The sequence below is a fragment of the Dermacentor albipictus genome, unplaced genomic scaffold (genome assembly GCF_038994185.2).
Source record: "Dermacentor albipictus isolate Rhodes 1998 colony unplaced genomic scaffold, USDA_Dalb.pri_finalv2 scaffold_14, whole genome shotgun sequence".
Classification (NCBI taxonomy): Eukaryota; Metazoa; Arthropoda; class Arachnida; order Ixodida; family Ixodidae; genus Dermacentor; species Dermacentor albipictus.
The window spans coordinates 12,328,070-12,351,520 of NW_027225568.1; the positions used below are offsets into that span (position 1 = coordinate 12,328,070).

At 46.5% G+C, this 23,451-nt stretch overlaps 1 protein-coding gene, 1 non-coding gene and 1 pseudogene across 5 annotated transcripts in view; 2 read left to right on the forward strand and 1 right to left on the reverse strand.

Moving 5' to 3' along the window:
• LOC135905858 (uncharacterized) overlaps window positions 1–7,630 on the reverse strand; it is a 34,715-nt pseudogene extending 27,085 nt beyond the window's left edge.
• Window positions 1–23,451, forward strand: part of LOC135905878 (high-affinity choline transporter 1-like) — a 108,320-nt gene that overhangs the window by 80,719 nt on the left and 4,150 nt on the right. For 2 of the 4 annotated variants that reach the window (XM_065436988.1, XM_070528748.1), the window contains exons 6-9: window positions 11,382–11,531; window positions 12,287–12,416; window positions 16,864–17,081; window positions 21,494–21,695. In XM_065436988.1, the coding sequence (XP_065293060.1) occupies window positions 11,382–11,531; window positions 12,287–12,416; window positions 16,864–17,081; window positions 21,494–21,695 (700 nt within the window). Of the gene's footprint in view, window positions 1–11,359; window positions 11,532–12,286; window positions 12,417–16,863; window positions 17,082–21,493; window positions 21,696–23,451 lie in introns of all 4 variants that reach the window. The other 2 variants (XM_070528749.1, XM_065436989.1) reach the window with 2 other exon arrangements.
• TRNAT-CGU (transfer RNA threonine (anticodon CGU)) lies at window positions 13,418–13,489 on the forward strand. Its single transcript has one exon. It is a non-coding gene; the product is annotated as a tRNA-Thr (tRNA).

Sequence of the window (23,451 nt, forward strand, 5' to 3'; positions counted from 1 at the left end):
GTTCCAAAATATGTTCATACACGTGAATTTTTAGTACAATACAATATAATGCCAATTGCCAGTATGTATAATTATCCACTCTGTAGAGCGCACAAACAAGAAATAAAAAACGGAGTTAGTTTTTTAAGAAAACTAGCCATTCTCAAAATCAACATTACAACATAAAGAAGTACCAGAGAGTTTCGGAAAGTAGAAACCATTGCAACGACGTACGGAGAAAAACTCTTCGTAACAATCGGCCAAGGCTACTGAATAAATGACACGAAGCCAATGGATTGGAAGATACGTCTTTAAAATCTCTGTATAGTTATTTCTGCCTGTACTAGATTGTTTCCCGGGCTTTCGCAAATTTTTCTTTGTCGAAATTAACTAGTCTCATTCTATTGCTCATATTCTTTGTTTTTTGGTTTGTTGAGTTAGTATGAGAAATGCTATTGTTATGGCTTGTTTTTTTGATTATATCTTCTCGTCCTCATGTTTTTTTAGAAAAGTTGCGATACCGCTATGCCTATCGTTGCTTTTTGTTCTTCTTGGTTGGCGATGTTCTTTACTATGCCCTGTTGTTAGAGCAGATATATTTTGTCTTCATGTGCTCCGCGTGGTTCGCGATGCTCAATGTTGTGAAAATGGCATTTGTAAACGATGATGTACTGCCTTTGTGTTTGCTAACGCCGCGCAAACGCCAATGCGGGGGCCTGAGGCTTCGTCAAGCTGTCCATGCTGCAGCGTTTTCTGCATGCCCCTCGCGTCATGTACTGTGGCAAATGAACGTCATTGTCATTGTTCTTGTGATCATTGCCATATATCGCGCCCGAGATTGAGCCACGATCGTCAGTTCCACTTGCGCCCGGTCGCGAAACGCGCAGTTGCTGCCGCAGCACAACGCCGTGCCCCTATACCACGTGCGGCCTTGCAAAGTACGCAATTGTTGTCGGAGTCGAAGCCGCCTCTCTTCCCTCGCACGCTGCCTCCCCGTTTTCCTCGATATATCGCACCCCAGATTGAGCCGCGATCGTTAGTTCCCCTTGCGGCCGGTTGGGATATGCGCAGTTGCTGCAGTAGCATAACGCTGTCCCCCTCCAACGCACGAGGCCCTGCAAAGTACGCACTTGTTGGCGGAGTCGAAGCCGCCTCCCTTCTCTCCCATGCTGCCTCCCCGCTTTCCTCCTTATATCGCGTCCACGATTTAGAAGCGATCGTCAGTTTCCCTTGTACGCGGTGGCAAAATGCGCAGTCTCTGTCGTAGCACATCGCCGTCCCCCTGTAACGCGTGCCGCCCTGCAAAGTACGCACTTGCAGAGTGGAAGCCGCCTCCCTTCTCTCCCGCGCTGCCTCCCCGCTTTTCTCTATATACCACGCCTGAGATTGAGCCGCGACAGTCAGTTCCCCTTGTAGCCAGTTGCGAAACATGCAGTTTCTGCCCGAGCACAACGCCTTCCCTTCCACGCGCGCGGCCCTGAAAAGTACGCAATTGTTGAGGGAGTCGAAGACGACCCCTTCACTCCAACGCTGCCTCCCCGCTTCCCTCGATATATAGCACCCAAGTTTGAGCCGCGATCATCAGTTCCCCTTGGGCCCGGTCGCGAAACGCACAGCTGCTACCGCAGCACAACCACCTTCCCCCTACACCGCCCGCGGTCCTGCAAAGAATGCGCTTGTTGTCGGAGTCGAAGCGTCTCCCTTCGCTCCCGTGCTGAATGCCCGCTTTGCTCCACATATTGCGCCCATGACTGAGACGCGATCATCAGAACCCCTTGGGCGCGGTCGCGAAACGCGCACTTGCTGCTGCAGTATAACGCCATTCCCCTCCAACGCGTGCGACCCTGCAAAGTACGAACTTGTTCGCGAAGTCGAAGACGCCTCCCCTTCCCTCCCACGCTGCCTTTCCGCTTTCGTCCATATAACGCGCCCATGATTGAGACGCGATCGTCAGTTCCCCTTGCGCGCGGTCGCGAAATGAGCATTGGCTGCCGGAGGAAAACGCCGTCACCCACCAACGCGCGCGGCCGTGCAAAGTACCCTCTTCTTGGCGAAGTCGAATCCGTCTGCTTTCCCTCCCGCGTCCTCCCTGCTTTTCTGCGTATATGACGCGCGAAATTAAGCCGCGATGGTCAGTTCCCCTTGCGCGCGGTCGCGAAACGCGCAGTTGCTGCCGGAGCACAACGCCGTCTTCCTCCAACGCGCGCGGCGCTGCAAAGTACGCATTTGTTGGTGGAGTGCCAGCTGCCTCCCTTCCCTCCCGCGCTGCCTCCCCGCTTTTCTCCATATATCGCGCCCGAGATTGAGCCCCGATGGTCAGTTTTCCTTGAGGCCGGTTGCGAAATGCGCAGTTGCTGTCAGAGAAAAATGCCGTCCTCCCTCCTTCTCTCCCGTACCCCCACGGCCTTTCGCGCGATGGTAGACGCCGCGTTTATCACCATTTTCTTCCTTCGGCTTCCCTCGCATACTTTCAATCGTACATACAGCATACCACGCGCGACGATGGTGTTATCCCCTTGTACTTTATATGGAACACCGTGGTGACAGTGGCGGTGACGGCAAAAATGCGCCTGGAGTGTCCATATATTTGCTATCGCAGAAAGGACTACAAAGTACACAGTATATCCTCTGCATAAACGTGAAGCTGGCTATTTCCTGCTATTGAAATTTGGTACAGAAAGCGAAGTTTCCTTCTGCGCAACGTATGCTAGGTGCGGTGAAAACATGTAGCGGTCGACAAGAAGGCCGGTATGACGGTCTCCCTATCTTCACCGCGCCAGCGCGACGTGTGGCCACGCTGGATGCATACACGTTCCGCAGAATGCGCAAACGTGCTAACGACTTCACTCATTGGATGGAGGAGCCCGTAGACTCTACCACAGTTCTATTTACCTATGCACGCCTGTGCTATCAGCGCTTTTTCTGTGCACCGCCTCTGCTATCAGCGCTGAAAATTCCATGCAGGAGCACAGCACATGAAACACAAAACTATATTCATTGTGAGCCCCTTGCAGTCCGAACTCCTACGTGTTGCCTGCTTTACGTTTCGTCTATAGTAAAGTTGAATAGCACAAACTAAGAAAAAAAGATCGGAATTTACTTCAGTACCAGATATTTAGAGCATTTGCTATACACAACAATGACACGACCCTTTGAGAGTACTGTAAATACGTCGCAAACTAATCACACGTCATCTATTTTTGTATGAATGTCAAGCACAATGGCACAAGATGTCAGGATCGGGGGCTCAATCCCATCGCTCGTGATCCGTTGTCAAGATTGGAGTCGGGCATGAATTAGAAGGTAGCTGGCCCATGCCGTCGTCCAACTTATCCACGCTGAGGATGTTGATGAAGGGAAGGACTGCTTCTCATCGAGAACGAGGAATGTGGGTTTATTTGCAGTATTTATATCAGTCTAACATGATTGTTTGAGAAAGTACATCAGTCTAACATGACGGCTTGAGAGAGAGTGTCCTGAGCAGCTGCACAACAGTGGTTTTTAAACACTCGGTCCTCTCCCGATTCAAGGTGATGCGAACGATCCTTTCGTCATTGCAAACTAGCCACCTCCCCGCAGGACGGTCTACACACACAAATGCACACACGTTCGAATGTCCGGAGCCGACGTCAGAGGGGCCCCGTAGAACTCGGAGCCGTTCCGGGTGGCGCGTTGTGGAGTTTGAGAACAATAGTTGGCCCACTGAACTCATCCCATCACAACGGCGATGAGGCTAGAGGTTGGTGGTGGTTTGAGCATAAAGCCTGCTTCATCGAATGCATCCTAGCTGAAGCGACGGAGAGGGGGGGATGCCCAGATTGTTCCCCGACACAAAGTTGATTTAGTCACGTTGCGGCTAGAAGTTTGCGGCGACGCTCCCGGAATGTTGCCGCCATAGTTGAAACTGGGTGGCAAACTTGCACTGCAGCTGGCCGTTCTTAACAGCGCCTGCATGGCCCGAAAAATCTCGACTGTCAAGCGCTGACAACCGCTGGGCAGGAAGAGAACGGCTGGTGGCCAGGCGGTGATTGATGCCTTGGCTCGCAGCGACCAGTTGTGTATTGATGTCGCCACCCCAAAAACGTCCAACAAGGACAGGCAACTTCAAAATGAACCCCACAACATGGCTCTGTGCCGAAATGACGTACCTTGGCTCCCACTTTAGACCCGCTAAGCTTCGAAAAAAAAAGAAAACATAGGTGCAGAAAAAAATGCTGCATTTCGCTATGCCAATTTCTGAAGCAATTTGGTGCTGACAAATTCAGCAAACATGGAGTGAATCCTGCTAAATTAGAGGAGATCTTCTTGGCTTAAAAAAATTAACACGAGAAACTCTAGAATTTAGGCGGGACCCTCAAGCGCAGAATTCAAATTAGCCTGCTCAAACCATCCGCATTGCTATGCAACTTTCCCTTCTTATATCTAACGGAGAAGTTGTACTCTTGGAGAGTGAGACTCCATCGGAGCAAGCGGCCATTTTTGTGTGACATTTGGTTGAGCCACGTCAGAGGACAGTGGTCGGTCTCGAAGATGAACTTCGCTCCGTACGAGTAACACGACAACTTCTGGGCGGCCCAAACTGAACAAGCGTATTCCTTCTTTGAAGCGCTGTAGGCTTCCTCTCTTACATTTAGCTTACGGCTGGCATAGAGGATAGGATGATCCTCGTTATCGTCGCCGACCTGACGAAGTACCACGCGCATACCTCTGTCGCTTGCGTCGCATTGAACTATGAATTCCTTTGTGTAGTCTGGCACGCGAGGCACAGGACGAGAAAACAATAGCGTTTTCAAACTTTGGAAGGCGTTCTCTTTGTCGTTATCCCAGTGTACGCTACTCGGTGCTCCCTTTCGGAGGGCGTCCGTTAATGGACTTGCCATTTGCGAGTAATTCGGAATGTAGCGTTGATAGTACCCCACAAGTTCCAAAAATGAACGAAGGTCTGCTTTCGTGCGCGGCTGAGAAAATTCTCCAATCGTAGCTATTTTCAGCTCAGCCGGCCGTCTCATGCCTTGGCCGACAACATGGCCCAGATAAGTAACCTGCGAACAACCAAACCTACACTTTTCCGCTTTCATCGTTAAGCCGGCTTCCCTCAACCGTGAGAACACATGTTTGAGGTGCGATACGTGTTGTTCCCAGCTGTCCGAAAAATTGCTACATCATCAAGATAGGGCAAGGTGAACTCCTGCAAGTCTTTTAGGACAATACCAATTAACTTAGAGAAGCTAAACGGCGCGTTCTTCAGCCCGAAGCTGCGTGCGAGAGGGCGAAAAGTGCCTACAGGTGAGATGAATGCGGCAGAGCGGCTGGCACTTTCTGAAAGGGGAACTTGCCGGTACCCCCGCACGAGATCTATAGTACAAATGTATTTAGCAGCGCTAACTCTTTCAATTCGTTCCTCAATGTTGGGTATCGGGTACAGCTGATCCCTAGTGATGGCATTTAACTTCCTGTAGTCAACACACGGACGAGGGTCCCTGTTCGGGGCTTCTACCAGTATTAGCGGTGACGTGTTGTCCCTCTCAGCGGGCTCAATAACTCTCAACGCTAGCATGCGCTGTTTCTCTGCCTCCATAATTTCTCTCTATCTTGGAGACACCCTGTAAGGCTTTGATCTTACGGGATCGGTTGATGTCAGTTCTATTTCATGCGTTATAAGTTCAGTTCTACCTGGCCGATCGCTGAACCTGTCGATATATTCCCCTAACACCTCTTTTAGCTCATCTAGCTCCTCGGGTCTTAGCGCATGCGAGCTTGCCGAGTGTTCTACTACTTTTTCTAGGCCGATTTCAGAGTTGGAGGGGTCGCCCTATACTCCTTAATCTTGGTACTAGTGCCATCCTGCTCTTTGATGGTATAGTTAACGACTCCGCTCCGCTCTACATACGGCTTCATCAAATTACAGTGATATATCTTCACTTCCTTCCTGCGACCGGGAATTTTCAGAGCATAGTTAGTATCTGAAAGTTTGTGCAACACTTTAACGGGCCCGTCCCAGTGAACTTCAAGCTTGTTCTTTCTTGAAGGTTTGAGGATTATTACCTGGTCTCCGGCGTTAAACGTACGAAGCCTCGCGTTCTTGTCGTAACAGAATTTGGAGTTCTTTTGAGCTACTCCAATGTTCTTTTCGACTAGTTCTTGGGTTGCGCTTAGCCATTCCAGCAAATTTAGCACGTATTTAACCACTGTTGGACTCCACCCCTCTTTCCTCTCACATATCTCTTAACATTCTTAGGGGAGAACGGAGTGTCCTCCCATACACTAGTTCTGCTGGCGAGAACCCTGTCGCTTCATGTGGAACCGTTCGCAAAGCATACAAAGTTGCCGGCAGAGAGTTCTCCCAGTCCTCCTTGTGCTCGTAACAGAGCACACGAAAAACTCGCTTAAGCACCGAATGCCACCTCTATACACTGTCTGACTGCAGGTGATAGACAGAACTGTGTATTAACTTTACCCCGCACTTCTGCAAGAATGTGGAAGTCAGTGCGCTCGTGAATACTGACCCTTGATCTGCCTGAATTTCGGCTGGAAACCCAACTCGTGCAAACACTGTCAAAAGCGCGTCTACTACTTCGGTGGAGCTGAGCTCTGTCAAAGGGATTGCTTCTGGAAACTTGGTAGCCGGACGCAGCATGGTAAACAAGTACCTGTAGCCCGATTTCGTTTTTGGAAGAGGCCCTACCGTGTCTATTACAAGTCGTCTGAAAGGCTCTGTTATTAAGGGCACTACCTTCAGTGGAGCTTTCCATGTCTCTCCTGGTTTACCAGAACGCTGGCAGGCATCGCATGATCTTACAAAGTTTTCTACGTCTTTGAAACAGCCAGGTCAGTTGTATTCCATGAGCAATCTTTCTTTTGATTTGTTTATGACTAGGTGGCCGGACCACCCATTTCCATGACAGAGACTCAAAAGGTCCTCCCAGTACTTAGTAGGTACGACTAACTGATCTAAAATCCTACCCTTTCGATCTCTGTAGTGCCGATACAACAATCCTCCTCTCTCATGTATCGTCACGTTGCGCCTAGCAATGCCTTGTTTAGCTGTGTCATGCAATTTAGCTAAGCTCTCATGATTCTGTTGCTCGGCGGCCAGTGACTCTCTATCCACACGTAAGAGCTGATCAAAATTCTTTGAGGTAGGTGATAATAACGATCCTGTCTCGCTTGTGAGTGCGACAGCTTGCTCTTCCTGCAGGCTAGAACTTTGAAACTCTAGTGCTACGCTCTCATTGAGCTAGTCAGCTGGCAGGCTCTCCTCAACTGTTCTTTTGTCCCTCGGGCCTAGCTCGGATTCGGGTATTGAAGTTATCCCCTCTTCTGCTTCTGCTGGAGGAGCTTGTGCATTTTCAGCCGAAAGCGACGAGATCTTACGAGCTTGGCCTCGGGTCAATGCCTGTACTATGCCCTCTCCCAGTTTGAGCCCTTTGTCACGCAGTAACTGATTCGAATGATTCGAAAAGATGTAAGGGTACTGTAGTGACAATAATTTGGAAACTGCAACTTCAGTCACTAGCTCCCCGAATGGTCCGCTGATTTTGACTTTGGCCATGGGCAGATACACGCTGTGTTCTTCAACAACTTGTTTGATCCATGCCACTTCTCCGCTGAAGTCATCTACCGTCACGTAAGACGGATGGACAATGTCCATCGTGGCGGCACTTTCTCTTAGCCCTCGGCATGGTTTGCCATTAACTTGCAGGTCGTGAAGATATGGACTTAAAAGTTCCATATTCTCGTTTTTTTCCTCTCCGTAGGAGAAAACTACGCTAGGCTTCCCGCAGTTTACAGCTATATGTCCCAGTTTGTGGCATTTATAACAGCGGATCAGCCTAAAAGATTCGAATTTTCTTTTCTGTTCCTTTTGTGCGGTTTCCCTGTTACGTATCTCCTCGCTCTTTTCTGCGGGCTTTTCCTCCACGTCTACAGGCTCCGATCGTCTAGTCTGCGAACCCTTTTTGAACGGAAATGGTTGCCGCGGTCCGTTTCGACCGTCCCAATTTCCGTCCTTGGCCTTCAACTTTCTACGGGTTGCATACTCTTCGGCTAATTCAGCCGCCATTTCCACAGTGTTTACATTCCCTCTGTCTTGCATCCACAGTTTCACAGCTTGGGGGATGGTTCAGTAAAACTGCTCTATACACATGCATTCAATGATCTTGTCTCTGCTGTCGTACGCTTCCGCGCTTTTAAGCCACTAGACTAGGTTGGCCTTTAAGCTATATGCAAACTCCGGATATCCCTTGCTATCTTGCCTGTGCTCCTAACCTTTGCCGAAAAGCTTTGGCTGAAAGGCGGTATTTCTTCAAGAGACTAGCCTTAACTTTTACATAATCACATGCATCCTGTGCACTCAGTCTGGCGATTACTTCCGCCGCCTCACACGGCTACATAGACAGCAACCGCTGTGGCCATGTACTCGGGCCGAAGTTCATCTTCTCGCAAGTCCTTTCAAAATATGCTTAGGAACAAGCCTCTGTCAGTCCCGACCTCAAATGGCTTTAATAGCCTGTCCATGCGGTACAATTCTGCCTCACTTGATTGTCCCAGAGCGCGTTCACTTCCTTGAGACAACTCCAAACGTTTGCTTTCAAGTTCCAGTTGCATTTTTCTTAACTCGCGATCTTTATCGCGTTCCTCTCTCTCTCGTTTTTCTCTGTCCCGTTCTTCTCTCTATCTTTCCCGCTTCTCTCTCTTTTTTAGAAGTTCCTATCCCAATTCAATTTCTTCCTCACTGACCTGATTGGAAATTAGCTCTAATAACTCCGATTTTAGGATTTCCTTGCGTACATCTAGGCCCAGTTCCTCACCAACAATCAACAACTCGTCTCTCAGCAGTGTCCTTAACCCCATGATTGCTGCTTTACTGCCTTGATCCTGCTCTCTAAATCTAGCTAGGAAAACACAACCTAGCTAACACTCAATAATCCAGCTTCCCTACTGTTCTAAACAAAAAAAAACACAAAATGAAGCCTAGAGAGTCAAAGCAAGAACCAAGCACTCACCGCAGTCACAGCACCACGTCACAAAGTCCATCTCACCGCTGTCAGCCAGTTGTCAGGATCGGGGGCTCAATCCCATCGCTCGTGATCCGTTGTCAAGATTGGAGTCAGGCATGAATTAGAAGGTAGCTGGCCCATGCCGTCGTCCAACTTATCCACGCTGAGGACGTTGATGAAGGGAAGAACTGCTTCTCATCGAGAACGAGGAATATGGGTTTATTTACAGTATTTATATCATTCTAACATGATTGTTTGAGAAAGTACATCAGTCTGACATGACTGCTTGAGAGAGAGTGTCCTGAGCAGCCGCACAACAGTGGTTTTTAAACACTCGGTCCTATCCCGATACAAGGTGATGCGAACGATTGTTTCGTCATCGCAAACTAGGCGCCTCCCCGTAGGACGGTCTACACACACAAATGCACACACGTTCGAATGTCCGGAGCCGACGTCTGAGGAGCCCCGTAGAACTCGGAGCCGTTCCGGGTAGCGCGTTGTGGAGTTTGAGAACAATAGTTGGCCCGCCGAACTCATCCCGTCACAACGGCGATGAGGCTAGAGGTTGGTGGCGGTTTCAGCAGAAAGCCTGCTTCATCGAATGCATCCTAGCTGAAGCGACGGAGAGTGGCGGATGCCCATATTGTTCCCCGACACAAAGTCGATTTAGTCACGCTGTGGCTAGAAGTTGGCGGCGACGCTCCCGGAATGTTGCCGCCATAGATGAAACTGGGTGGCAAACTTGCACTGCAGCTGGCTGTTCTTAACAAAGGTAGAAAGTAGTCATGATAATTGAAGGCTGTAGACACATTGTGTTAACTGAGTAGCTATACATAGCATGCACGTGACGTCACATCCGCTGCTGTCGTCTGCTTCCGCTACCTTCTGCCATCTTGGGGAACCTTATCAACAGGCGCGCGCATAGGCCTATAGGTTCCCGAGCATGGCGCCGCCGTAAACTGGAAGTCGCGGAGTATCATTGAATGACGTACGTGCATACTATGTGTAGTTACGTGAAACAATGACGCATCCTGCCTTCTTACTTTTTCTACTAAATGTTTTGCTGCAGTTCAATTTATGAATATTTTCTACATCTGTTTTTTATTTTCGCAGTCCATCATTCATACCTTTAGTTATTCTTTGAAGAAGAAGTCAAAGAAGTCAAAAAGAAGAGTCAGGAAGTGAGGCTAGCAGACGACAGGCGACCAATTTTTACTGTCCACAAGACCGATGACAGTATATCTGCGCGGTTCGGGTAATAGCACCTTCTGCGCTGTGCTTTTAAAATGCGCAGATAGTACACCAAGCCACGCAGTCCAGCGTACCCGCTATGTCGTAAATGAAACAACGTAGTCAGTGACCGGACAAAATCATTTCGTGACGTTAACGCGCTAAAACACTCGTACCGCAGCTAACGAAGCAAGAAAATCTATGGTGCACGCCATGTACTCTCATGCGATCGGTTCATATGCCAGCATCGAAGCACACAAGAGAAAAAAAAAGTCGCACTTTCCGATTGCTTCAATAAGCACTTGATTGTAGAAAAGACCCAATGTCGCTGATTGAGCTTTGTTGATAACTCCCGCATGCTTTTTGTTTCTTCCTCGCAGCCACAACAAAAACAAGTACACTCCGAAAAGGCAAGAATTGACAATAATACATTTGCCAAGCCCACTTGCAAATCGTTACGTGTGATATAAAAAAAAGTTAAAGCTAAATTTAATAGTCGAATACCACGTTGCCTCACAATGTACAACGTACGCTTATATGCCGGAACACGTAGGTGCAAAATTTTGGCAATGCCCACCCTAATTGTCCTTGTGGGCTACATGTAGTCCTCTTCTACGCCTTGAACACGAGTGAAATATTGAGTAAAAGAATACCTCGTGCATTGCTTGTAGTGTATTTAAAAATAAAACCAGTCACCTCTTACAATTTTCGAAAGAAGATACGGAGCAGCGCGGACATGCGTTCACTCGAAGAGCAGCCATCTTGATTATGGCGCGGGGCATCAAAGCAGTACCACAAACAGCTTGTCGTACGTGGTATATGCAAAAAACGGCTTGTATAAAAAAAAGAAACTCTAAAAGTTTTTTATAGTTTTTTTGCAGTTACAATAATTTATAACGGTTATATTTTGGTATTGACTCGATTTATAGGCTGGAGATCAAGAAGTATAGAAAATTTGTTTTTTATTTGAAGGGTTTCTGTAATACAGCATTCACAGAAAATTTTTTTGCGGTATAGAAAATTTGTGTAAAGTTTCCTTAAATTAAGAGCTTTTTTTACACTGTGCGCAAGGGTTTCGCATACATCGATGTACTAGAACTGTCTGTTAGCACCCCTTCTCGGATCATACAGTGCTGCTTACTTATTGTCAGCGAGAAATGGTGCGGCGCGCAGTGGACATGCTTGCCGTACGTGGTGATGAACAAGGCTACCGGGAAGATTGGCACACCCGAGAACGACTGGATAGGGACGATCGAGGCCAAGGATGCGAGCCAAGTCGTCGACTTGCTGTTTATGAACACCTTTGGAGGCATTCCATGGCAGGTGCGCCACCTCCATGCTAAGCGTGGCGATCGCAGCGTGGCTGTCGTCAAGCATTGCGCAGCCCGCGTTTCGATCGCATACCTCATTGATATTTGAATATAGTGCTGAAACAGCATTGTTCAGTGTAGTCTCCTTAAGGTGACTGGTGTTACTCGAATATTCAACAAAGATTGGTGACCTAAGGCTCAATGTTCCAATTTAAAGTGTTCAATGAGTATTACTTCAGCGAGTTACTGAAGGTTGGTGGCCAGAAGTTACGCAGCTGAAACGTCCTGTATAGGAGTGTGACTAACGTTCGTGTTTTTTTACCGCGCACTAGGTAATCGGTTTACAATTCCTAATATTTAACTTGGTTGTACATGCTGGGGGGGGGGGGGGGGGGCAAGTGTTAGCTCTTCACTCGGGTATAATTGCGTTTCTAATTAAACAGTAACATTGTTAGCACACATAACGTGCTGTAGATGAGCTTGCGCTTTGAACGATAGACATACGTCGCTCAGTAAAATGGTACACCCATACGGATTGAATACTGCCACACTCTGCCGCTAATGTGAGGTCACCTCCATGGACTTGCCACTGTACCTCAACCTCAACGACCCCAGCACGTTGTGGTACTCTTTTTACCTTTGCTGACAGACCGAATGTTCAAAGGTTCCTAACGATGTTGGGAGTCCTGGAAACGTTCATCTAAATACTGAACGCGTGCGTCTTTGTAGCAAAACATATGCCTACAAGAAAAGTTTATCACAATGCAGGCCTACTTCCAACGGGTGCTGAGCACAGACTCCATATTTGGTGCCAAGATGTTGTCATACCTTTCCGCAATGTGCTGCTTTTTTGTCGCCATTCCTTCGATCGTCGTGGGAGCTGTTGCCAAGTCTACGAGTACGACGCCTGTTTTTCTTTTGTTTTTGTCTGTGTCCGCAGTTGCTGCAGTATTTCGTGCGATAACGCACATAGTCCACAAGGGACACCTTTTGAGGAGCGTCACAGCATATGTTACCGTACATCTGTAGTTGCACAATCGATCAGAGAAATTTTGGTCACCGTGAGTCGCTATCTGAGACGTGGGTAGAACTGTCTACCCAACAAGATAAAATAATGAGTGATTTCGCCGTAGCTTCGGACCTAGAAATAGTAAATTTATTTCAGCAGTTCGCGACAACCAATGGAATCGAAATAATATTCATGCTCAATTTGAATAACTAATTACTCCCGAGATAACGGGCATACTATCCATGTTTCATTGCGCAGGATATTTTGACAAGTACCATCTTTCAGCCGTGTAAGCTTCCAAGGTCACTTTTTTATATTCTTTCGGTGAATCATGAAAGCAATGGTCACGTGTGAAAAAATTAAAATTAGATTATGGTGTTTCACGTGTCAAAACCACCATCTATTATGAGACACACCTCATTTTCATAATTCATCATATCTTAATAAGCAACGTACGCGTAATGCGGATACGTCGGATCGTTCTCCAACCACAGCAAGTTGTTTTTATTATTTGGTTAATTTCTTTCGGAATTTATCATTTGGTTAATTCAATTAGTAAGTACAAGCTATTTCCCTTGTGTAGCTCTTGGTGTCTTTGTTAGCTTCTTGTGCTATGATTAATAATTAGCAGATTCCTCGGTCAACCCCCTTTCTTCTCGTTCATTACATAACGAGGCTCTCGAATCCGGTCACATTGATGCCTTCAGGTAACACGTGTAGGTTTATTGACAAGTTGCCTTCGCCAAATAAAATCACATGTTCTTCATGCCTGCGGCAGAAAGGATGTTCCACATGCGCTGCCAAGGCTTGTGAGTGGTGGCGCTGGCTAGCAGACCCAAAGTTTCTACTATAAGTAAAAACATTAACAATAAAGTGGGTGGGAAAACGGCGCCGCAGTAGCTCAATTGGTAGAGCATCGCACGCGTAATGCGAAGACGTGGGATCGTTCCCCACCTGCGGCAGGTTGTTTCTTCACCCACTTTCATTTCCAATAATTTATCATTTCTTTAATTCAGTTAGTAAGCACAAGTAATTTCTGTTATGTTGTCATTGGTGTGTTTGTTGGCTTCTTATGATGGGATGAATAAAAATCGGACCCCTTGGTTAACCTCCTTTCTTCCCGTTGTTTACGAAACAGTAACTCTCAACAGAGGAACGATGAAGATCAATGAGCGCGAATTGGAAGGCGTACGCCTCTGTGCAGACATCTTATGCCTCAAAAATAAGTTTTGGCACTAATCACCTAGGTAGTTATGTAAGAATAAGTAATCAGCATCTTAGTTTTTTAATTAAAGGCGTGGCTTCTAATAGGAAAGCTGGTATTCCACTCAAAAACGTCGTATTGAGTTGTTATTAGCATGGTGTGTGCTGCGCAAGCGCTAATCCTTTCCACGCTATACGCGTACATCAAGCGAATTCCGAAAGTCAAGTCACCGGAGATTACGATACTCTTTAATGCGAATTTCGCGCGCATCTGGTTGGGAGTTTTCAATTCGCAATATACTATTGCGGCAAAGAATGTTATTCTGAACGAGAGGGTCCTCTCGGCGGTGGCGCCGAGCCTCTGCTCGGGCAGCTCGTTCAGCAGTAGCGGCAGACAAAAAAGGAAAGAAGGCGTGAACCTAGAAACGCGTGGTTCGCGCGGAGAGAATTCTCTAGCGGTGGCAGCAAAGGAGAAATAGCGCATGCGTAGCGGGCACGAATCCCACGCCAGCGCTTTGTTTCTATATATGGCATCTGTGGAGGGACTCGCCGCATGCCTGGGCGGTGCCGTGGATGTCGTCTCATGCGGCACCCCGCTTTCGTCCTCACCCTGTCGCCGTGGTCTCCTGCTCCGCTTTCCGGCTCATGCTTCCGCTGCACTCTACTCCTCCGCTTTCTTCCTTGCGCTCTCTTCACTCTCGTCGTCTTTCATCCGCCGCTACGCACCGCGATCACTCCTTCTTCCTTCGCTGTGCGCATCCGCTCGGCTACGCCGAGGACGCTAAGGGATGCGGATGCTCAACGCAGGAACGGGCGCCTAACAGCTGCGCTTCAAAATGCCGCATGATTAGATTTCCAGACGCCGGAGCACATTTGCCCCAAGAAGTGTCTCCAAGAAACTAACTGCTCTCTGTGCCAGACACGGCAGCCACATGGAAGCTGCCAGTGTTGGCTTACACAGACCACGAGCAGTGCGATCCGCCGGTCGATCGCAGCTTACGAGGTAACCAGGTATTCACCGAGTCGGGGAAGGCGTGCAGGCTGCTAGTCACTTCTGGGGCCACTAGTGTCGCGGTGCGCAAGCAGCGCGTAATGACAACACTTCTCTGTTGTTCCCTACAAGTAAAGAGCCAAAAATATAGATACGCAGGACATAGTGGGCGCTGAAAACAGCAAAATAGATGCCTCAGAATGCAGCAACAGCTCTCCTATGGGAAGCTGAAGCTGCAACGGTATCTCTTAATTCAAGGTAAAAACAATGCAATGTTCTTCTTCTTTAATTAGCCAGGCCGTTCGTACACAAAAGTTATTCTCGTGGTGGAAGAGGACTGACGACGAAACACAGGTCGGTCCTATCAATCGTATGATTCCACATTTTTTTAATAGCTAGCTTACGTTGTTTGGGATGCCCTGTATATGTATATAAATTAAAACCTGCGTCGACAATTAGCTACGACACTACATACGACAATAACGTTTTCACACACACACACACTTCACACATGCGCACCGTTTCTAAGCTTCATTTGCGCTCGTCAAAATCGCTCAGCCACGGCCTGATAGAGAGGTTTTTCTCATGAGCTTTTCCACGTGTATCTGCTTCGGTGCCTGGATTTGTTTCTATTTAAGATCCCAGTGTTTGAAGACCTCATAGCCGTTTGGACTTTCGCTATTGAAATGAGCTGAAGTTGGAGTTTAACGTTATTAGAAAAGCGTCGAAAATTCTTATTTATTTTTTAAATGCGTATAGCATACTGTGAACTTCAGCAAGTCCGGGTAGAAAGGGACACACTCAAATACATAAAGTTTCAGAAATCACTTCACTATACGCCAAACGTGCTTCAGGTTGTGGTCAATCTATATAGACTAAAGAAGAGGAACGGAGGCGCAGAATCAATGCATTTGTTGTAACCTATTTTAAGGGAAGCTTTGTGGAAACGTTTCAACTAAATGCTACACACTTGGACACATGATGTGTACAATGCTTTTGTACTTCCAATTACACACGCGAGAGACTCCCATCGCATAACTCTTTCTTTGTTCAGCTTCCTTGTGATGCAGATGTGACTGTAGCTGTTCTGCGATTCGCGTTGTAGCATAGCAAATAGCGAATAGCCTTTCCGACAACACTTGTTGGCTTTGATTCTTTACTTGCTGTCCCACTACACAGATACAAATGCCACACACTCCCACAATGCGATTGCCCGGCTCACGCTCTCCCATCCTACGGACTAAGTGACCGCGCGAACGCGGAGACCCTCCGCCCCATGATCAACGTGACTCACGCGGTAATGACAGTGATCGACTAAGATTACTGTACACTGTGAGTGGCATGGACCCAGCTAGCGTGAAACAGACTAAGGAGACGCGCCAATCCCACAGGAGGAATACAAAGAAAGCTTTGCTCTTATAAAAGGAAATAACGTTCTCGAAGGCGGATATTTGATGCAGTGGGGATATTTAGGTATCGTTTGTCGCTTCCCTTCGTAATTCTGTTTAGAGAACTGGGTCGGTTAGCGATAAATCGGTAAGATGTGTGTAAGGGCCGAATCGTCTACCTCACGAACACCCCGTTGTCTACTCGGCGAAAAACACTCATGCCTAACCCAGGGAAGGTAGGCAAGGAATGCTTCAGCTAAAAAAAAACAAAACAAAAAAAAACAGAAACACTCATGCGCCAAGTGCGGTTGAGGTGTATTTTTCTAGCTAACTCGGAACTTGTGACATCTTTGTATAATTTAATATACACTAACACCTGCGCTAATATCAGCTATGTCATACAAGCATCGGCGTGGTTAGCTGGAGAACTTGAAATGTATTTCCCACTGAAAATATCAAATGTGCGACTTCGCAGAAAGTTACTCGTTTATCACCGTTTCATTTTCTCCCAAACTGATATTGTGCAGTTATGATCAATTGACACTGTCAAGAGGAATGTTCTTCATCAACTGGGAACTGCTCTTTTAAGTAGCACAGTCACGAAGCAACTTTTGTTCTTTGATTGCGCGTAAGTGTGTTGGACAGACTCACATCCCCCGTACTGCTTGTTTCCGCTCACTTCTCGAGCGCATGACCCAAGCATTTTGGTTCGGCGAACCAGTAGTCGGCAAACTTGGCTACTTGCCCCACGCAGACTTCACTGCCTTGGGTTACGGCGGCGCGCAAAACCTGTCCAAGGAACTCAGCAAGGACATCCTGCCCCAAGCGATACACTACATGACGCCATCCGTGGTAGCCATCCTGGGACAGCTGGCCATCACCGCCTCTGTGATGTCTTCGATGGACTCGTCCATGCTCAGTGCTTCGTCGCTCATCACAAGAAACGTCTACCATTTGATCATCAGGCCCACGGTGCGCGTCAAGCTAAAAAGAAGCCCGCCGGCCTTGTTTACACACTGACAACATAAAGTCAGCCACTAATAATAATAATAATAATAATAATAATAATAATAATAATAATAATAATAATAATAATAAATGTCTAACTATTTCAGAACCTATGCTTCCACCATTATTATTATTATTATTATTATTATTATTATTATTATTATTATTATTATTATTATTATTATTATTATTATATTATTATTATTATTATTATTATTATTATTATTATTATTATTATTATTATTATTATTATTATTATTATTATTATTATTATTTATTGCACGGAAGGGGCCTCCATGCACGCATGAATGGCCGTGAATGTCACGTGATAAGCTGTCTCTCTCGAGACCAGTGCCAACGGCATATGTATAGACGTGCATCATCGAGATAGACCAGAGCAAGCCATTGGCGCACTCTAGAAAGCAGTGAGGATAGCTGTACGAGCGTGTGATTCTATGGCAGCCGCACTGGTCCCATTCCTTTGGGAGAGATTTCAGATTGAGGGGTTTAATATCCCCATAGCAACACATGAACTCCATAGACGCCGTAGAGGAGTGTGTGAGTAGTGTGCGTAGAAGGGGGTGCGTTCTAGTGGAGGGTTTAGAGGAGAGCTGCGGATTAATTTTGACTACCGAGCAATCTTGAAGACGCACTTAAATGTACGCACACATAACCGTTTCTGATTCACATCTCCGCCGAAATGCCATAGAGAATGAATGCCATAGGTAGTGCGTCGCTGTGGCAGGTGGGCAGGGATTTTCAGAAAGAAAAAAAAGATCTGCTTTCCCATACTTTATGCATGCTATGCATGTATAAAGAGCTAAGTGCATGCTTTATGCATGCACTTTCACTTGATTAAAGCAATCCGGATCCCTACACTAGAGCGTTTCTCGTAACCCGCCGTGCAGCGATTGGACGTTAAACTGTGACCTTTACGGAAACGTGCTAAAAAAATATCGCCACTATTACAGATGGCACGTGCAGTAAAAACTAAATTGCGGGTCGCGGGTGACGGGCTGGATCAATCTCAGTTCAAGTGGTTCGTTGTTAAGCGCTGCCAAGACACTGCTTTTCGTGGCGGCAAAGTATCAGACAATACCACAACTACAACCGTTACCTCCTATATAGTTCCAGTTGTAGCTTTAGCCTTCATGCAAAATTTTGCAGTTGAATGATCTCCGTGAAAACTTCGGCACCAGCTAGAGAATGCGCGTAGAATTTGTCGCCGAAATTTGTGCGCATGTACGCAGCTGATGCAGTTATAGACTCATGCCGAACAAATTGTACAAAAGTGGTGAAGATGATTTTAAAGCTAAAGAACAAAATATCGCGTTTTTCTGCTCCATAGGCGAAACGAATCAACATGGTGCATTTGATTTTTTGGGTATGTTTATGATTACCAAGTCAATTTTATGTAGTCCGGAAGTTGGCATAGAGGAATGGAACATTTCTGTATTTCATGCTGAGTTAGAAACAAGATACTGGGCACTCACAAATTGTAGAATGCCTTAACATTGTTATTTTGTGAATGTGGAACTGCGAAGCTGAATGTTGCCTAATGGAAGTATTTTGGGGCTCTACCTAGGCCGTCAACACTTTTCCCCCCTGGTGTTCTGTCCATACAAGCGATTTGATACACTGTAAAGGAAGTCATGATATAAATCCTTGTGGGACGGGAGTGTGTACACGAGGCGGGATTACGTGCAAAACTAGAAAAACAAACCCTTTGTTTGAACTTGTGCCAGCTGAAGCGGTACTTTTTTGCCGGAGTTCACTTCGCATCTCTTAACCAGACGTGCCTTTCCGTCTTGCTGGTTTGCCAAAGCTTTATGCTCACATTGATGCCCACAGTACGTCCGGTCTGCACTATTTTACCTTGCTGCCGGGTGCATTCGGTGGCGCACGCCCTTAGTGCTAACACCTAGTGGATAAAGAAGGAGGTGAGCGCATTTCCAAGGCGCGGAGCGGAGAGGAGGTGAACGGCCCAAGAGAGACAGTGCATAAAGCTGGCGGGTCGCATCCCGGGAATTGTTATAGGTGGATGTGCCCTATATATGGCGATATGGCAAGTAGGCACTCCTACCTTTCTACGTGGCGACAGCTGAATGTCGAAAGACGACATTGATGTCAAAAAGCAAGCATGATGGCTTTGACGAAACATTAAAAAAACACAAAAACAAAACAAAGTAGCAACTGTAACATTTCTGCTTATTTTTTCTAACACACTCGTGAACTCAAAGGAACTGCACTAAATTAAAAATAAATTCTTGAGTTTTACGTGCCAAAATCACGATGTCATAATTAGGCACACTGTAATGCGCACAGCAAAACAATTGTGAACATCCGGGGTTCTCTTAACGTGCACCTATGTCTAAGTGCACGCGAGTTTTCACACTTCTCCCCCGTTCAAATTGGTTCCCTGTGGCCGCGATTGAACACGCGATGTCGAGTTCAGCGGAGTTGTATTCCCAAAGTTCGCGGTCGTGAGCTCGAAGAAGTGCCACCATCCTGAGACGTTCTCGAACTGCGGGCCCCGAGAAAGGGCGAAAATTTCCTCACCGGCCAATGAGGCAGTCTTTGAATCGACATGCGCAGCCCGATTCGTCCCTCCCAGTAACAACTTTCGCGGGGCTCGCCGAAATTCAAAAGCCGATTGGTGAAGCTACAACGAACTTCCTCATGGCTTCCATGCTCAGAAAACGTTTGCAGTGTGCCTATACAGTGCTGCCGAATTATGCTGTACAATAGATCTTATGTTGTCAACAAACTTATTCCGGCGGGAATAAGTCTAAGCAGATACCTGTAGAATCATCTCTGTAAATACTGAAGTCGTGCAGTTATGTACGTTCGTCAAGAGATTTCGGCAACCTGATGAATGTTTAATTCGTTTTTAGACTGAAATGACATTTTGATTGATAGTACTAGTAAGTAATAATGTTGTATTTGAAGATCAAAGTGTGATTTAAAGGTATTGTGATTACTCACTCGGTTCATTGAAGATCGGAACATAACCAAGGATTTCATGGCCCATTTCCCTTAGCGTAGACGTTGAAAGCGTTGATTGGAAAGGGTTACATAACCAGTGATTTTGTGGCGCAGCCTGCTAATGCGTCGGGCTGCGGTTCCTGAGGAACCCTTGTGACACGGGCTCAATTCCGCTCAGCATCGAATAAAGTTTAGGGATATTTTTCGTCATTGTTGAGCGGCACGCTCCAAGTGGCACATACACAGTGATCCGAGTTGACATCAAAGAGGTTCATTGAAGACCAGCTCAGACAGAGTGGTACATACGTAGTGCTCGATGTCGGCGTCGAAGAGTTTCTACCAACAGTGATATCTACACTGAGCAATGGCGGCACGAAATATGAAGAGCGGCACGTATTTACACATTATCACACATTCAGTGACCCAAGTTGATCCGATGGTTGGTCCGACATACATAATACATAAATACATAGCCCGTGCAAAGTGCGTGAAGTACTATAAGAATGCTAGCCCATTAAAAGAAACAGTTCAAGCCTCTAGTGCAAGCAAGTTCGCTGTTAAAAAGGGGCCACAATATATGCAAAAGCTGCTGAACAAGTGGGAGAAAATATTCGATTTTTTAATCTCTTTAATTCGGCTTGCAATATTGGTATTTACACACCGTTATAATCCTTCCACATCTTCTATCCATTGCAGACGCTCTGAATCAGACAATTTGCGATACTCTGCCGGTCATGCAAATCAATCTTCGCATTCATTCCCGCTAAATGAATTTCTCTATTCCCTCATTCAAAAACTACATCAAAGTTCATCTCATCTGCAGTGCTTGTGAGCAACGTGACATAAGAGAGCCGTTGGGAAATCGCATGTACACATGAGTGGTCGTTAGAGGGCAGCTGTCAGGATTCACTAATTGGGTTTGAGTTTTCATTCATGGAGGACGGCGCAGTGCCGAGTTGAGGAAGCGCGTGCGAGACGTCTAAATGCGCATACATGGGACTACAACTCTGAATTAGCGCTAAGACCAATTCAGAGTCAAGACAATGCATGCTCTATCGTTAGGCCTCTGTTCTGTACAAACAAATGTGCAACTTCATTCACTGAGTTGTGAAGCAAAGTGAGCGAGCAAATTGCACAAAAGTGAAGAAGGGAAGAACGGGCGCCTCGATGCCACCGTGAAAATTCATTATAGATCCTCCTAAACAGGCCCCTCCGGTGCAATCGGTGGCCTTCGTGTTCTTTATCTTAAGTTTCTGCGCATGCTGTGTTGTCTAGTATATTGTGTGTGTGTAAGAGAGAGTTTCAGGAGGATAACCCAGCTTAACTACGTACAGTCTGTCTCCGTTCTCGGCCCTCTGTTAATGCCTTTGCGCACGCACCCGATTTTGCAGGCTTCCGACACGGAGATCTCACTGGTGTTGCGCAGCATGATTTGGCTAGTGGGCGTGATAGCGACGGCCACGGCCATCAGCGCGCACTCAGTACTCGGGCTGTGGTCGCTGTCCTCGGACATGGTCTACGTGCTTCTGTTCCCACAGTTCGTCGCGCTCTTCTACCTACGGAAACGTAGCAATGCCTACGGCGCTGTGCTCGGTCAGTTCATGCGCCTTTTTTTTTTTTTGCCGCCAATAACCCCACCGCCAAACTAACGAATGCGCGGTTCTGTTAGTTCGAAATGCCTTTGGAATTCTTGGGCGTTTGCAGTGTCTATACTATAGGACGCTGGTGCATATTATCACTTTGTCGTGATGGTGTAGAAAAACACACTGTTACAGGCGTCACGCGAAAACGTTAACATTTTATTTGCACATATATTCCTAGCAAAATAAGTGGCACTCAAAGCACAACGATATATAGCGGCGAGAACAGTCGGCGAGGGTTGAAATCTGGTCTGCGGTTAAAACGCGTCGGCTTTTATACATGACTCGTCGAAAGTTCCAGCGTAATGGCTGGGGCGCTTTCCAGAGCGTACTACGAAATTCAAATTACGAAAGTCAGATTACGAAAGCTTCGGTGACAAGAGAGAAGGCATTGAACTATCAATAACGTTCGAGAAACTTCTGGCACATGCATAGGCATGTCTCGCGCAGAGCGATAACGTTTAACGTTTGTTAGCCGGTGAAAAACGGTCACCGGTGAAAGGCAAACAAATATGCGTGTCAATGTACGCTTAGGAACCTAGTAACTGTGCACGTTAATAGAACGTTTTTTATTCTCATTTAATCAAATTTCTAGAAGAAAACTCTTTCTTCACTAACTCCCAGCATGGCTTCAGAAAAACCTTTTACTGTGAAACGCAGCTATTATCTTTTGCTAATTAAATATTTATAAATAATTACATCAGCTTCCACACTAACTGCATATTCTTGGATTTCGCTAAAGCTTTCGGTTGGGTGGCGCATGACTTACTTCTCAAACTATGCAAACTTAGACACCAAGTTTAGCACTGCATTAAAGATTTTCTGTCTGACCGCACCAAATTTGTCACTGCTAACAACTATTCTACTCATTCGCCTGTCTCATCCGGTGCCTCACAAGGATCTGTTTTGCGATCCTTACTCTTTCTCATTTACGCTAACGACCTTCCGGGCTGTATCACGTTTTGATCAATAAAACCTTTTTGCCGACGATTGCGCTCTCTATAAAAACCTCGCCCAACCCTCTGATCAGCATGAACTTCAATATCTTAGCCACTTGTCCTCATGGTGCAATAAATAGATGATGCGCCTCAACATCAAAAAGTGTAAAAGCATGCGAATACCTCGACGTGGCCACACTGTTGGCCGCGCCTATTTTCTTGACGGCATCCCACTAGATCCTGTGACTTCATACTAGTACATCGGCATCCACATCAGTTCCGATCTTTCTTAGCGCATACTTGTAAACTGTATTTGTTACTAACAACGCAAACGGCATGCTGGGATGTTTACGATGCCATCTTTCCCGAGCGCCTTCGTCAGTACAACTACAAATACATAAAACTATTGTTCGCCCTAAATTAGATTACGCATGCACTATCTCGGACCCTAAATACTCTACAGTTTCAGAAATTATTGAATCCATTCATAATCGCACAACACGTTTCAGTCTAACAAATTACTCTTGACATGTCAGCGTATCATTAATGAAAGAAACACTTGCCTTACCTCCCCTTTCATTGTTCCGCAATATCTATCATTATAATCCGATTCTAAAAGACGTTCTTGATTACGCTCCCATCTAGGTGTCATCGCGTTCAGACCATCACTATAAAGTTGGTGTGCCATCTTGTCGGACAGCGAATCTTTTATTCCAAAGACTTGCAGGGAACGGAACCACCTTCCCACTTCCATAGCCGCCATCACCGACA